Source organism: Pelophylax lessonae (assembly GCF_965119305.1).
Source record: "Pelophylax lessonae genome assembly, chromosome: 4".
Classification (NCBI taxonomy): Eukaryota; Metazoa; Chordata; class Amphibia; order Anura; family Ranidae; genus Pelophylax; species Pelophylax lessonae.
The window spans coordinates 189,125,408-189,143,055 of NC_138771.1; the positions used below are offsets into that span (position 1 = coordinate 189,125,408).

The 17,648-nt window shown below is 41.9% G+C and overlaps 1 protein-coding gene across 2 annotated transcripts in view; it reads right to left on the minus strand.

The window, feature by feature from the left end:
* Nucleotides 1-7,152: 7,152 nt before the first annotated feature.
* PHTF2 (putative homeodomain transcription factor 2) overlaps nucleotides 7,153-17,648 on the minus strand; it is a 254,818-nt gene continuing 244,322 nt past the window's right edge. For both annotated transcript variants that reach the window (XM_082255148.1, XM_082255147.1), the window contains 2 exons: nucleotides 16,446-16,571; nucleotides 7,153-7,678 (listed from right to left, as the gene is read on the minus strand). In XM_082255148.1, coding sequence (XP_082111274.1) covers nucleotides 7,658-7,678; nucleotides 16,446-16,571 — 147 coding nt within the window. In that variant the 3' untranslated portion in view covers nucleotides 7,153-7,657. The remainder of the gene's footprint in view (nucleotides 7,679-16,445; nucleotides 16,572-17,648) is intronic.

The following is a 17,648-nucleotide window of genomic DNA, read 5'->3' on the forward strand; positions in this document are numbered from 1 at the left end:
AACCATGAGATATAGAGTTGAATTCCTTGGGAACTGTTAAATACATAAATGAAACCCATACGGGAGCGGTTTTACCAGACTAAGGCTTTGTAATTTTGTCCAACCAGTCCTGAGATTTAAGCAGCCCTGCTACATAACACAGCCAGACAAGTGACCTCAACATTCACTAGTGGTGAAGCAGTATAGCTTGGTTATTTATTGGTGCGACTGGGTAAAAAGAAGAAGCCGAATGAGGCGATGAGGTAATCTCCCTAAAGATGTCTGCAGACCAGAATTATTACTCTGGTTTGAGGAAGATTTCTATATTTTAATTTCTGTTCTCTCTTTCGGTCAGCATATTCCTTGCGTTCACATGTGCATTAGAGCTGCAAGATTCATTGTTAAAAAATAATGGCAAGTCCTCGATTCATACAGAGCTGTTCTCTACTCACTCACAGCTGTCAAAAAAAAAAAAAAAAAAGAGCCTGCAGCAAATGTTTATCAACATTGTTAAGGCTGGGAGATAACTATAAACATAATATTATACAATGTATCATTTCATTCCTTAAGGCTACATTCACACCTGAGCGTAGCGTTTTTCGCGCGTTTTTTACCGCGATTTTACCGCGATTTTTGCGGCGTTTTTTACCGCGATTTTTACCGCGATTTTTGTGCAGGCGTTTTTAGATTGAATAGAGATCAATGGAAAACGCCTGTAATGTGCCCAAAAAGAAGCTCATGTACTTTTTTGAGCGTTGGGCGTTTTGTATACAGCCTCAAAACGCTCAGATGTGAACAGGGGCCATTGAAATGAATAGGATTTGTCTTGTTGGGCGTTTTGAGAGCTGATCCTAGAGCAGAAAAACGCCCCAAAACGCCTAGATGTGAACGGAGCCTTAGATCAAAGGAATGAACTTCTGTCTGTAAGTGAGGGCATTTTAAACTCTAAGAGCCGGTTCACACTGAGGCGACACGACTCCTTACTACTTTCTGGAGCGACTTGTGCAGTCCCGTGCACCACGGCTTCGGAGCGACTTGCAGGGACTTCACATAATGGAAGTCTATGCAAGTCGCTCCGAGTTCGCCCCGAAGTAGTACAGGACCCTTTTTCTAAGTCGGAGCGACTTGTGTCGCTCCTATTAGAACGGGTCCTGTAGTGGTCAATGGACCGCGAGGGAGCGCGACTTGTCATGCTTTTTTTTTTTTGCTAAAATTACGTAGAACCCCCAAACATTATATATATATATATATATATATATATATATATATATATATATATATATCTATATATATATATATATATATATATATATATTTATATTTTAGCAGAGACCCTAGAGAATAAAATGGTGGTTGTTGCAATATTTTATGTCACATTGTATTTGGCAGTGGTCCCAATTTTTTTTGTATAATGTGAAAAATTATGTTACGCCAAGAATCGTGATCTTTATTCTAAGCAAAAAAATTGTGATTCTTTTTTCATCCAGAATCATGCGGCTCTAAAATGTATGCTGCAAATCCAGGTTGGCTGAGCCTAAAGCTGGATACACACTATACAATTTTCTTTAGATTTTTTTCCTTCAGACTTACCAAAACTATATAATATGAGGTCAGACCTAAACACTTTCAATTTGTATGCAATCAGGTAGTCCCTCGCACTACACAGTTGAAGGTAAATCTAAAGGAAATCTACCAACAAAAGTTCTACAGTGTGTATCCAGCTTAAGGCAGGCCACAGATTATGTGATTTTCTTTTCTGAAACCACGGGTTTACAGTCAGTGTTGGTAGGGGAATCCCTCCTGGGGAGCTAGTGTATTCTCCCAGAAGGGGGGGGGGGCATGGAGAGCCATCCCTGCTGGGAGAACACAATGATTATTGCTGGTGGCTATAGCCGTTGGCAATAATCGCATAATAGAAGTCAGACATGTTGGTTGTACCCAAGTCAGTACAATCAGCCTGCCCATAGAAGGATTGAATCTCGGCTGGTCCCTTCTGAAACAGCCGAGATTTGAGCCATCTACGGCCAGCTTAACTCTCCTAATAAAAATTCTAGTGTTCAGGAGATTATAGGTGGTTTATGTCAGATACTTCTATATTCAGATACTTAAACCAGCTCCATCTAAAACACATTTTACGATTTTTATTTTATGAACATGTAACTACATTAACGTGGTTCTAAAGGCTCAGGTTTTTACTTTTATGCATTCTATGCATGAAGGTAAAAAACCTTTTCTGTGCTTCATCTCTCCCCTAATACCTACCTGGGCCCCATCATGATCTAGTGATGTGCATGAGCCTCGGCTCTCCGGGGACTCCCCCTTCTCATTGACTGAGAAGCACAGCCAGTGAGCCAATAAAGAGAGAGAGGGGCCGGGGCCAAGCCATTGCTCTGTGTGAGAATGGACACGCAGAGCAGGGTATCAGGAGCGAGCCTGCTTGGGTGCCCCCATGGCAAGCTGCTTGCTCTGGGGGTACTCAGCAGGACGGAGGGGCCAGGAGCACTGGCTTGGGACCCGATAAGGAGGAGGATTGGGGCTGTTCTGTGCAAAACTACTGCACAGAGCAAGAAAATATGACAGGTTTATTTATTTAAAACGCCTTTTATATCACTCTTAAATTGTGTTTTTATAACTGCCTGGATTTTAACTTTAAAAACACGTTTTTTTTTTTTTATCAGCTCTCAAAAATTAACAACATCTTACACTGGTGGGATTTGCAAAAAAATAAGCTCCACTGAGGGAGCTTCCCTACCTCTTAGTCCATGGGGACAGAGTAAGTGAGGGTACAAAGTCCTAAAAAGGTCACAACTCTCAAAATAGTTAGACAAAAACTTTGACTGGAACTCTACTATAATAGGAACAGACATACTATGCCCCTCTGTTAAGAAAAGCAATGCATTACAAGTCCCTAATTTCTCATCAGCCTTGTCAGACTGAGCAGCTGTAATAGGTTGTAATAAAGAGATATTGCAAGTTCTTTTCAAAAGTACTGCTTAGATATAAACATTTTTTCTGCTCACCTATACATACTGTATGCAAAGTAGCCTGAATCACAACCAAGCACGCAAGAAATTGCTGTGATGAGAAATGCTCTAAAATAGGTTGATGTAGAAATGAACATTTTATAACAATAATAAGCACCAGTGTTCTACATAGAAGAAAGCATGATGGAAGAGGTAAGGACTAATAAATTAATTGTTTTCTTTCTTTACCAGATTTCACACATTTACAGACATCCCATTCTCACAGAATCTACCTAAAAAACATTACCTAAGGAACTGTTACTTTAGGCTTTGTAAGAATTTTTGAATATTGAACTACAATTTGAAGAGACAACTATCAGATTATTGGTAATACTTGTACACCTGTACACCCACTGCTCCAGCCACCTTACATAGTTTTTAAGGGTACATTTGGTATTGCATATTGAATGCTGGCACAAAGCTAAAACAGAAATAAAGGAACTCAAATTCAACATTTAAAAGACAATACTGCAGAATGCAAATGTAACAGTTTTACTAATATTTACTTTTACAAATTGAGTCACATAAGACAACACTGTACAGGTAATTTTTATCAAAATACCATTATTTTGGCACCCACTTTTTTTTTTTTAAGAACATCTGAAATAAAATACACAGTTATTTAACCCATAAATGGTGCAAGTTTAAAGCAACACAGACACGGCATTTCACAAAAAAAGCCTAATATCTAAAAAAAAAAAAAAAAAAAAATCTAGGTCTCAGATAGTTTACTAAAATTCTTAGTTGTGCTACTTTTGGGATTGGATTGTTATAGCAAGACAACACAAGATATGTAAGGAAGGAAAAATAATTGTAAAATGACTTTTTATATAAACTATTTTACCAGCAATCAAAGCTTTTAACATAACATAAATGAGCAAAATATTCATACACAGATAACGAACAATACAAGTTTCTCATTAGCATTGCTACAAAATTGCAAACAAGCAAAGTGTTTCATAACTACTTCTCTAGCACTTGTTTAATAAAAGCCTACAAATCAAAACCATGTACAGTTATTGCTCTCTTTGTTAGGGAATATTTCTTTATCAATACAAACAAAATCTTATAGTCATCAACTTGTTTTAGAAGGCATTAACTGCACATTATATGTATTGATTGTTTAAACTCAGTAAGACCTACATGTGGAAATATGTCATAAATTGTACAAGTGCAGACTATGGGAGGAATTTATCAAAACTGGAGCAGTTTGTGACTTTGCTTTTCTCGTGCATTTTCAAAGCTTAACCGAACAAGCTGAAGATAGAAGCTGTTTAATTGCTATGCACAACTACTCCAGATGCTGGCTGCTTCAGTTTCGATAAATTCCCCCTCTATCAGTCCATGGCAGCTCAGTTTTACTTTAAAGTGACCCCTTCAGGCTCAAGAAAAAAAACCCAGCTTAAGTTCCCTGCAATAGAAGAGGCATTATACAAATTTTTCTGGTGGCCCACGTCTTCCATCTTAATTCTCTTGCACTGCAGCCTCCATCAAACATCAGCATTTGACACTGCTAGGAGTGTTGGAAACCTCTCTCCCTATCCCCAGACACTGGTTTGTCTTTTGGTGATATAGGGTGGTCTGAGAACCAGAATGCACTGCAGGGGACCCAGGCACCTAACACTCCCAGTAGTGTTGAAGGCTGAAAAATTAGGTAGAGGCTGCACTGCTGGAATAGTGAAATCTTAAGAGGATACAGGCTGCTGGAAAGAAAAATATAATACCTCCTATTGCAGAGAGCATTTAGTTGTTTTTTAAGCCGGACGGTGCCACAACTGAATGATGACAAGTAAATAGCGCCATGCACAGCTATAAGTCCTACCAGCAGACCCTGATATATAAAAATGTTTCAAGTGTAACTAAAAGTTAAAACTTATTTTTTTCATTTTGGGTAGAATAAAAAAGGGTTATAACCTGCCAGTTTTTCTTGCCATCTGTGTCCCATAAGAGAGATTTCCCTACACTTCCTGTCCCATAACCAAAACAGGAAATGAGAAGAAATAACCCCAAAGTGAGGAAATCCCAGGGTGTCACCAAGACTAGTGTCCTCATTGCACGATTTCCCCACTATTTCTGGTCTGGTGTTAACCCAAATGTGGGATTTTGTTTTACTTTCGATAACAGTAAACAGGACAATAAGAGAGGGTGAGACCCCGTTCACACTGGGGCGACGCTACTTGCTGGGGGGACCTCACAGATCGCGGTGCGCAGCTCGCACCACTACCTCGGAGCGGCCGGCACGGACTTCATATAATTGAAGTCAATGCAGGTCGCCCCTAGGAAGCTCCGGAACCTTTTTCTAAGTCGGAGCGACTTGTGTCGCTCCTATTAGAACGGGTCCACAGCTACTCTATGGCAGGCGACCAGGTCGCCCCAGTGTGAAAGGAGTCTCAATCTCTCTAATGAGGGAACAGATTGTCAATTTTTATTACAAGTGTTCTAATCTTTCTCTACTCTATCCAAAAAAAGGAAGTTTTGCCTTGAATTACACTTCAACTCTTCAAATGGCGCATGTGCCTATAGGATTAGGCAAAATGAATGTCCTACCTAAAACCGCCAATCCAATTGTGTTGATTTTCTAACACAAAACTGACCAATGAAAGTAAGAGTCAACAGTTTATTCTTCCTTTCTTTCTTTTAGTTATATACATCAGTATTATTATAGTTCTGATGCTGCCTTAACAACAATCCTTAGGCTTACCCGACCACCTTTATATACAGCTAAAGGATGCTAAAGTATTGCTGGTATGTAACAGTGACCAATATTAGTGCAAATATTAATCGAGCCGATTCCCCAGTAGTAATCTTACCAGCAACAATTAGACCATTATTAGACTCGTTAGTGCATATATTCTAGGACCACTACTTGTGTTGTATTTATTCTAGCTGTAATACAAGACCCAGTAAAGCATAAAAGTGTATATGATTTTAAGGTGCTGAAATATTAAAGAGTTAATGGCCTTGAGAAGAGGATCTATTCTCACAACAAGGAATGTTACCTACTACCCAGTCTTTTAATATAGCTTCTATAAATGAAGTCTCGTGATTTATAAATCAGAAATCCGAGGAGAATCAAATAAACATTTTCGATATACAGTATGCTTCATAAATTCCCAGTTACAATTAAATCATATTATAAAAGCTCTGTCATTTATACAAGATGATATTTGTGTGATTCACTACAAGAAGCATGGGAACACAATCTCCTAATTAACTACTATATTAGTGCAAATAAGACCAATAAAAGCTGTGTACACCATCAGTTGGAATTAGCACCATGCACAGTGCCTGTCCTTTGGTAAAAATGCTTACTTTACAGTAATGTTACTGACCGTTATTGACTTATGTAGCATACTATAACTCTGTAGCTGCGTTTCTTAAATGATGGTGTGATCATCATTGATCATGTATAACCACACGTTACAACAAGAGTTTATACACATGGCAAAATCTCCATATTCCACAACAGCCTACAGATCCAAAGATAGTTATCGTGATATAAGTTACATTCATGTGCTTAATATGTTTAAACATGTATCCATAAAAAAAAAAATTCTATATAATACTTGGGAGGACACAAGACACATGGAACTCTGCCAGCTACATGTAATAGGTCTAGAGCAGTGGTCCTCAACTCCGGTCCTCAGGGCCCACTAACAGGCCCGATTTTAGGTATTACCTTGGGGAGATGAAGACTAGAGTACTGCAATCACTGAGCAGCAAATTATATCACCTGGGATATATTTCAGTTATCTTGCAAACTTGGCCTGTTAGTGGGCCCTGAGGACCAGGGTTGAGGACCACTGGTCTAGAGCATCATTTTTTAACACACAACTTCCTAAACCGCTAATACATTTTTGGCTCTGCAGCCAGATTACTGTGATTAATACAGTCAGTAACCGATTACCAAAATAGTAACTCTGATTGTATTGTTTTTCTTTGATTTGTAAATGTGTACACTTTTAATGAGGTATACCCCTATAAATATTATTGTAGATATCATTTTGTTTCTTTCTAGTTTGAATTATGACAATCCAACGAGGCTGGTTCCATGATCCTAACTTATGTCCTAATGTAATATTACCCCATTCTTTATCAGCGCACTTTCTTTATACATTTCAATATTTCACACGCTGCTTGCACATTTTTGACCAAATTATGAAATATTCTAAAGAAAACTGGAGTCCTCATTCCTCAGTAGTGTAGGCTTGGGTACATTTTCCTCCTTTAACAAGATCGGTCACCTTACAAATAAATGCCTTGACACACAAAAAATAAAATAAAAAGAAAAACGTCAGGTAACTCTGTGCCTGGTAGATTGAGGGTGCTCAGTGAATCACTGGATGATGTCCTCTGATTTATAGAAGGGTGCTCACTCATACCACCTTACATGAGTGAAAGCTAAAATCATAGAATAAAACAAAACATAAAATAAAACAAAAACACTGACAAGGTAAATAAATAAAAAAAAAAAGAAAGAAATTGCACAGACTGAAGTCAGTCAGACGTAAACACTTCAGTTTTGAAAATCATGTCTTGCCACAGGCTTTAGATTCTGAACACAACCAGAGTAACTGCTGTGCGTCAGTTTATTTTCTCGGAGAAAGTCCATATTCTTGCTCCAGATAACTAGTAGGAAGAGCCTCTGTTTATTGTCATGATTTGATCTTCCATAACTGGAATGGAAAAAAAAAAGAAGTAAGCAAACAAATCAAATTAGAAATAAATAAGAGGCCACAAAACATTTGATAAGGCAAGTCTGTAAGTTGATCTGCTGATAAGGCAAGTCTTTAAGTTGATCTGCTCTGCCTTAACGGCAACATGCTTTGCTCTGACACCATGTCATTTTTTTGACATACTAAAAGGTTATGACATGGTGACAGCCAATATACTTTTTTCCCCTCACACTGACAAAGATGTAATAAATGTGTGCACTAGGAAAAATGTTTTGTTGTCTATAGCAACAAATCAAATTCCAATTGTGATTTCTACAGTCCAAGGGCAAAAAAATAAAAAGGCCAGCACAAATTCCAAATTTGCGCAGCTTTGTAAAATGATCATTGATTTTACTGGCTCCCAGCTACATCACCAACCTAGTCTCCAAGTATCAATCTAATCATTCTCTTCGTTCCCCTCAAGACTTCCTGCTCTCTAGCTCCCTTGTCACCTTCACCAATGCTCGCCTCCAGGACTTTCTTCGAGTCTCTCCCATCCTATGGAACTCCCTGCCCCAAATGTCTGACTATCTTCTACTCTGTCCACTTTTAGAAAATCCCTGAAAACCCTTCTCTTCAGAGAAGCCTAATCTGCTCCCACCCAACAACTGTACTTTTATTTTCTCCATCAGCTCATCCCCCACAGCTATCGAATCTATTCTCAGATCTGGGCCTGCAATTGTTTAGTGTACAAGGGTCACGGAATCCAAGCCAACACGTTATTAGACTGACACCTGCACCTGGCACACAAATCGTGGAACCTGTGTGACGCTACAGGTTCTCTGTGATACAGCTCTGTGCCATTAAAACAGTTACATTAAACTACTGCACATACACTGAAAATAGGCAAAAGAAAATGGGATTTTTGACCTACCATAAAATCCCTTTCTCTGATGTTCATTGGCAAACACAGCTTCTGATCTTCTTAACCATTGGGTTATACTACCCCCTACAGGAGTAGGATAGTAGGCAGAAAAAAAATCTGGCAATGCCTATGGGCAGTCCCAGGGGGTATACTCCCCTTCTCTGGTATAGGTACTGGGTTTTGTTACAAGCAGTGTCAGAAGAAAATTAAACTCCACAGAGGGGTGGGTGCTGTGTCCGTCAATGATCAGAGAAATGGATTTTACGGTAAGCCAAAAACCCCATTTTCTCTTTCCTTTTTTGGACGGACACAGCTCCTGATAATCTTAACCATTGGGACGTCCCAAAGCAGAGTTAAAAATGAGGGATGGGAACAGCAAAAGATTCCCAAGGCTAAACAGTAGCCAACGAGGCAACAGGAGTTCAACCAAAACAACTGGAGCACACCTGAAAAAACAATACACCCTCAAAGAGGACCAGGTCCTCTAAACAGCAAAAGTGACAATGTGAGGCGCCGAATCAAAAAGTGCTAGACAAATATGGTGTTAATAAATAAAGTGATAAATATTAATAATAATAAATACCAATGTTTTATAAAGTGCAAAAAATACCATCCAATTAAACGTATAAAAAAACTACATATGAAAATACATCCAGTCCATAAATTCATAAAGTGCAACAGAAATTTTTCTGCGCAAAAAACTCCACCACAAAAAGTGACATAATGTGCTGAGCAAATCTTCATTGAGAAAAAGTGCTTGTGCTTGAACACCAGATTTGTATAGCACTTGGCACTTTTTGATTCAGTGCCTAACATTGTCACTTTTATTTGCTTTTTGGTTATCCAAAAATTGATGGAAGCCGCATTTTTTTTTTTTTGGAAGCCACATTTTTATATCCTATTTAATATTAATGTTTCACACATCACAGGGAGGCACCATTTTTTTTGTTTTTTTCCATTCCTCTAAACAGCAAAACTTTGTGTCCAAAAGAAGCATCCGCAGATGCCAACACATCCACTTTATAGAATTTTGTGAAAGTATGCACCGACGACCAGGTGGCAACCTTGCAAACCTGCATCACCAACGCCTGATGACGAAAGGCCCAGGAAGCACAGAGCGCCCAAGTAGAGTGTGCCTTGACAGGGAAAGGAGGAACCTGACCCCTGATGGAATAGGCCTGAATCACTGTCTGAATGGAAATGGTCACAGAGGAAGCAGACAACCCTTTCCCAGGCCCATCCGTGAGCACAAATAGTGATTCTGACTTCCTAAAAGACTCCGTAGCTGCCAGGTACACCCTGGCTGCCAAAACCACATCCAAGGCAATTTCCTTAGGATGTTTTGGCCTGGGACACAAGGAAGGCAACACAATGTCTTCAAATGGAAGTCAGAGACACCTTTTTGAAGGAATTACAGACAGGGGCGAAGAACCACCTTATCTCTGTGAATGACCAAGGAAGGTGAACTACAGGATATCGCTGCCAGTTCAGACACCCTGCGCGCAGAGGTGATAGCCACCAAAAAAGCCACCTTCTCAGACAGCGTAAGCAAGGGAATCTCCCGAAGATTCTCAGAGGGAGGCTTCTGGAGGACCAAAAGCACCAAATTGAGGTCCAAAGGCAACAACGGTGACCGCACTGGAGGAACTAAATGTCAAACACCCTGAAGAAAGGCATGCACCAGGGAGTGTGTGGCCAAGGGTCGTTGAAAGAAGACCGCCAAAGCCAACACCCTGCCCTTGATGGTACTCAAGGCCAATTTCTGTTCAACCTCCCGTTGAAGGAAGGTCAAGATAGGAGCTACCGGGAAGGCACGAGGATGAACCCCAAGAGACTCACACCACACGATGTACGTCTTCCACGTACGATAGTAGATCTTTCTAGAAGTAGATTTTCTAGCTTTCAACAGCATTGGAATCACTGATTCAGACAAACCCCTATCCTTCAGCACCTGGCTTTCAACAGCCAAGCCGTCAAAGCCAGCGACTGTAAAGCAGGATGGAGGATTGGCCCTTGGGACAGCAGATCCTCCCTGAGAGGCCAGTCCAGGCCACTAAGATGATCGGAATGCCTTCTGCCTTGATCCTGCGTAGAAGTCTTAGCAGAGGCTTGAGAGGAGGGAAGGCGTAAATCAGACCATACTGACCCCACAGGGCCACCAGCACGTCTGTGGCATCTGCCAGAGGATCCCGTGACTGTGCCATGAACCTCTTCACCTTTCTGTTGACTGAGACGCCAACAGATCCACCTCAGTGGTGCCCCACAGTTGATGAAACACCTCGGGATGAAGGGACCACTCCCCTCGGTCCTAAGCCTGCCGGCTGAGGTAATCCTCCTGCCAATTTTCCACTCCGGGAATGTGTGTATGGCGGAAAGGGCTGGAACTAAACATTTAGCCCACCTGAGAATGCCAGCTACCACCCGAGCCGCTAGGACACTTCTTGTGCCCCCTTGGCGATTGACATAAGCCACGGCTGTGGCATTGTCCGATTGAATGCGCACTGGACATCCTTGGAGACAATCTGTCCAATGTTCCAGGCACAGTCTGATCGCTCGGAGCTCCAGGACATTGATCGGTAGAGTCTGGACTGTCCCAAGGTCCAGACCCCCTGAGCAGAATTTGTTGAAAGCGCCTCCCCCACCCAGACAGGCTGGCATCCGTGGTGACCACCGTCCAATACAAGGGGAGGAAGGATTGACCCTGCCCGAGCACAAAGCCACCAGTTCAGGGACACCCTTTTGTACCCTGACTGGATTTGGTTGTCCAGAGACTGCGGATTCTTGTCATTTGATCAGAATCTCCCTTTGCAGGGACCTCGTATGGTACTGTGCAAACAGGACCGCCTCAAAGTTCGACACCATCAGCCTCACCCACATGCACGTAACAATGCTAGTATCTGGGCCAACACTTTTGTGAAGACCCAAGGAGCAGAGGCGAGACCAAAGGGTAATGCCACAAACTGATAATGCTGCTCTCCCATGGCAAAGCGGAGGAAGCGCTCCTGACCGACACATATTGGAATGTGAAGGTAAGCGTCCTTAATATCGATGGAGGCTAGAAAATCCCCCTGATGCATGGAAGCCACCACCGTGCGAACGGACCCCATTCTGATCTTCTGCACCCGCACAAAGCAGTTCAGCACCTTGAGGTCCAGAATTGAACGCACCTTGCCTTCCTTCCTGGGGACTGTAAACCGGTTTAAGTAAAACCCCTGAAAATGTTCCAAAGTCAGAACCAGGACAATCACCCTTTAAAGTAAAAGGTCTTGCACTGCCCCAAAGAGAGCCTGTAAGCAGACCGGTGACAGGCGCAAATTGAACCTTTCTGGAGGGTAAGAACGAAACTCGATCTTGTAGCCGGAACGTATGGCCTTGTGGAACCAACAAAGTCTCCCCCCCCCCCCCCAACACAGATATGGGTGAGGGCGCACCTTCATGAAGGGGCCTTGCCCGCAGATCTGGAGAAGCCCGCTCTTGACTTCTTTACTTGCCAAACCAAGTACACTTGGATTCTCCAGAGGAAGCCCCCGAAGGGCTTTGATCCCCTGTCAGTCGACCCTGAGGGATGAAAAAACTTCTTATGAGCCGAGGAGGGCCCACATCTACGACAAGGGTCCTTGGCCTTAGCAGCTTGCAGAAGAAAGGTATGCTCCCCCCCGTGAGACATTTAATTATGTCATCCAGGGTAGCACCAAACAGGCGATCTCCTTGAAAGGGAAGATCACTCAAGACCTTTTTAGAAGTCTGGTCCACAGACCAGCATTTCATCCAAAAGAAACGCCAAAATACCACTGCTGAAACAGAGCTGAGCCACTAAGGGGCGCCACATCCAAAGAGGCATCACAGATAAACTGCAGCCCCTGGACCAGCTGGTCTGCTAGCTCAGCAAAGACAGGGGGAGGCTGCTACCCCTCCAGGTCACGGCACAAAAGCTTAGCCCATTCAGGCAGTCTGCAACACCAGGGCAATGGTGAATATCAGCCTCAGTGCCGAACCAGCAAGGGCGTACATATTGTGGCCCACAGCCTCCGCCTTCCTGTCAGCCAGGTCCTTAAAGGCTGGGGACTCTTCAACCGGAATCATGGTTGTCTTGTTTAATCTGGAAGACGGAGGGTCCACCACTGGTGGAACAGTCCACTTCTTAAGAAGGGACTCCTCATAGGGGTATCCCCTGGCAAAATGGCTTAGGGACCCCAAGGGGATGCTTTGGTCATCCCCACTCTTTAGTGACAATTCTGTTAAAATAGGAGGAGAAAGGGAACACCTTTCCTGCTCTGGAAGGCTTGTGAGTGCCAAAGGGAACCTGCCCCTCTGTCGCAGCTGCATCCTCCATCTTTAAGGTCTCACGCACAGATACAATCAGTGTGTCCAACAGGGCCTTTTTGTGCGCGGTTGCAGAAGTGGAGGAATCCTCCTCACTATCTGAGGATTCAGGGAGCGTGGTCACAGACCCAGCGGAGTGACCCACCTCCGAGGCGTCCGAATCAGATTCAGGATCTGATGAGACAGATGAGGCAGGGGAAGGCGGGGGGTGCTTTTTGCTAGCCCGTCGCCCAAAAGCCACCTCCACCTGGGACACAAAGGACTCCAGGACCACCGTCAGTGAATGGACGGCGGAGGCCCAGAGGGCCCTGCAGCTTCAGAAAGGGGATCAGGTGGGGAGATATTCTCGAAAAACTCCATGAGTCACCAGGGGGACCCCACAAAATGTGGGCAAGCAGTACACCATACCAGGAACCAGGCGACACCGCTTCAGACAGAACCCCTCGCCATCGAAATGGGGGAGCTGTCAGCCAGGAGGAACGCTGCGAAACGGGCTGAGACCCGGTCGTATGTGACCTCGCGAAGCATTTAACTTGCAGGCAAGCCCACGTCTGGTGGGGCTATGTCGCGGCCAACCTAGCGCGGAGCTTAGGTCTGCGCACGCTCGCTGGCCAGACTGGGGTGACCACTGGATCAAAACTATCCAGCCTGTTGCCCAGTCCAGCAGTTGATTGTAGATCTCACAGGAAATAAAACGGAGAAAAAAATCTATCTAAAAATAAAAAAATTGCCAGGACCAGAGATCCCAGCAAGGAACTAAGTCTTTACTCTTGACTAAGCAGGAAACAGGAAAAAATTGAGTGCCTATAGCAGAGAGAGGGAGTATACCCCCTGGGACTGCCCATAGGCATAGGCAGACTTTTTCTGCGTAGTGTCCCACTCCTGTAGGGGGCAGTATAACCGCATGGTTAAGAAGATCAGGAGCAGTGTCCGTCAATGAACGAAAGAGAAAATTAGTTTGCAAATTTTGACATCCAAAATACTTCAGACTGTGATTGTCTGAAGTCTTTGTACACAGGAAAAAAGCCTCATGCCTCATGGCTTGCTGTTCAGAATTTTTCTCCCCTGAATTGCATATTAAGCAGAAGCCTACAGCATGCATACAATAATCATCTAGGATAACCATGAATCAACAGTGTAAAATTCTACATTATGGTAAAGGAAAGCTTTGGAAAAGAAAAAACAATTCTGTTTGTTATCCTGTGGAAGAAAAAGTTTTACCATTAAAATTAAGGGAATACATAGCTTTTTGTTTACATTTACGTAAGGGTCTAAAGTAATAAACTTGTATTTTTTTTTCTTTCATTAATTTAGTTAAAAAAGAAATACTGTTTATAAATATTTTATATTCATTGTTTTTAGCCTGTAGGTGGCGTTCTAAGTTCCTTTTTACATGTTTAACTGAGTAATCCTTAAATTAGCTGATAGTCGTAAAGTTAAAAAAAAACGCAGTCTATGAGTGGCCACAGCTTTCTGCTGCTTTATTTGCAATAGCTGAAAACACTTACTTTTGCTGAATTATGAAGGCATTTTAGTATTGTAAACTGCAACCTCAATTTCTTGTAAAGCTGATTAAATCTGAACTCCAAGTATGGTTTTTATTGTACTATTACATTGGTCCAGCTTTGACCAATACAAATATAGAAATGTCATACCTGTGGGACCGCCTTGGAAGGAGTGAATCGCTGTCTTTCTTAGTCACAGCTACAACAGTGATTTCAGTGGTCAGCTGGGTTCTGTGTGGGACTGATGCCCTTCTGCAAAGTGAACCCAGGAGTTCACTTGCTGGGGACAGTCACAATTCACAGAATGTCTTGTATTTTTTTCAATGGATAGAAGGCATTCTCTGACTGGATGAGGCAGAAAAGCAGACAGTGACATCATGATCGCCACCTTGTTTAATCAGAGAGTGCTTTATATTCACTGAAATGGTGGCAATGCGGAGCGAGTGACCCTCTGGGTTGACTATACAGAAGGGCAGAAGCTCAGGACAGGACACGGAAGATTGCAGAGATCACTGTAGTAGCTACAAAGATTACAATGATTCTCTGCTTCTGCAGCAGTCCCAAAAAGGTATGGAATATGTGTAAGCTGGACTATGCATACTATAGGCTACAGTATAGGACTATGCAATAAAAACCATACCTGAGTTCAGCTTTCAGAAGTACACTGATGAAATCAATCTCCCACTATGCATACCGAAAATCGAAAGCTGCTTGTAAACAGGAACCACTGAGGTTCTGATTCTTTAATGCAGAGGCCAGCAACATCTTCCACATTAATGGGTCGATTTGATATGAATGTGATTTTCACCAAACATTCTTTGGTGGAGAATCTTCCATGTTTCTGGGTTTTTAATAGCAGTGATTGATTCCACACCAGAGAGAGAGAGAGAGATTGTTCAGTGAAACTCATTCTCTGCTTTATAAATAGACCCCTAAGTGTCTTGTTTATAAGCATTAGATTACCAGCGTGACCGTGATACCTTGTTGTAGTCTTACTGCGACCATACATGGATTGAAATTCGACCAGTTTAGCTGGGCACGCCCAAGCTTTGCTCCATGTATGGGCAAGCTGACTGAAGTTTGGATTACTGCAAATGTAATCATCATGTTCTGCACCCGGGAAGGCTGCCTGCCAGCAGAACACAATAGAACTGCAGGAGATATACCCTCATCAACCCTGACTGTGTTGATGGGGCAATTGAGTGATTTTCTTTCCTTCCACCTGCGGTGAGGGGAAATAAAATCAAGTCATCTATGGGCTGCTTTAGTTTGTTTTCAATTGGTGCTCTCATTGTACAGCTAATGGCAAGCAAAACCTATTACATTATAATTTTGTAATAAATAAAGTTGCATGCACTTCAAACCTCAGATAAACCCTAATGCATGCATTTTAGACCTCATGCATGCAAGCATTTTAGACTTGTGTACAACAGTATTACAACCACAAGTGCAATAATTAACTGGTGCACACAAAAACATGTTCAGTACCAATGCATGCACTTTAGAACTCAGATCAGCACCAATGCATGTACTTCAGGGCCCCAAAATCTTCAAACATCAGATGACCCCAAACACTGAACATTCAGAAACAAGTAACCGCTTTAGGTGTGCAGTGTTTTTTTTTTCTGCACAGCATGCTGACACCGGCTTTTAGCGTTTTTGGGGGAAGAGGGTTCGCCAAACCTTACAACTGAAATGCATGTGAGCTGTCAATTACAGCCAATGGGGATGGGTTCCAGAGCAAATGGCAGTGTGTCTGGCCAATGTTTATTTTAATTTTCATAATCTAAAATTTTTCTGCACAATCTGTTGCATTTTTGACTAGACTATGGAGCTAACCAAGTGACTATTGCATTTACTTTTACATTTTAGGTCTATTTCAAGTGTTCTGCTTGGAAAATAACAGAGGGGAGTAGCTGAAGCTCAAAATAACACAAAGCTGAACGAGCAACTTCATTAAAAAGAAAGAAAAATTGACCCAAAACGAATAAATGTAATCTGTTGAACAATTGTCAGTAACACTGTACGCTCCTACCTTGAGATTAAATCCCAGCAGATCACTAATGACACCAGAGACTGCAGACAAGATGACCACCTGGGTGATGTTGTAAAGCAGAGGATTCATCGTCAAACCATATAATCTAAAGGGATTATCCAGCTCCTTAAGAACAAAACACATAATAGAATATTACATCAGTAATTTAAAAGCATACAAATAAAATAGCATAATATCACAGCAGGTATAATGGCTATTCAGTTACTATAGGTTTCTGAGGTTTCAAAAGTTATCCAGCCCTCCTAGATGGAAAAAAAAGTTGAAAAGTCGAACGGTTACATAATTCTAAATTCCTTCATCAGGCAGGTTTGGATATCCTCAGCAACCAATCACTCACTGTAGGTGGATTTGTTGATGATATCCAATGCTTTTGGGATTAGCGCTTGAGCCGCATTAATAAACAAGGTTGTATTGTTTTGTTTTTTTTACATATAATTTTGAGCCTGAAATTTTGGTTTTATGAAACCGAACCTCCCATGGATCATAGAATAGGGAAATAAATGCGATCTTGTCCACCAGTTTTAGAATTTGCCTTTAATCTTGAGAAACCAGGACAATTCCCTCATATATGGGACAATGTCCCTATCTCTTTTTTTTACATTTCCAACATGATGGAGAAGACTGCTGGTCCCATTTATTTGCACTAGTTGAATAGCACCACCTGGTCAGCAATTTATAGTTACTCTCCGTCACAGAAGAATTTATTGAAAATGAATGAACTGTTTTATCTGGGAAAAAATGTATTCTAGTTCCCTCTCCCATTCGACTATGCATGCTAAAGGGACTGTATAGTCAAGAAAAAGTAGGAGTTTATATAGTGTTGAGATACAAAGGATAGGTCTGTGGCACAACAAATAACTTTTCTATTAGATACAAGTCCTCCACAGAGCGCAGTACTGGGAAGCTTTTAATAAAGTCAAAAACTTAATTCCATCTCCAGAAATCCAGTAGTGAATCTCCCCGTTTCGTTCTATATTCTTGTAGGCTAAGGATAGATGTACCAGACATGTCATGTACCCTAGGATTATCATCGGTTTTTCGGTGATGGAATGAGTGCTTACCTAACCTGCCTGTCTAACCATGGTATAAATTGAGGGTTGGCATTTAGGGGAATTTTTACCTGTTTATTAGTTTGTATCCCATGCCTTAAAAAATATTAAGTTAATAAGACTGTTGATGTAG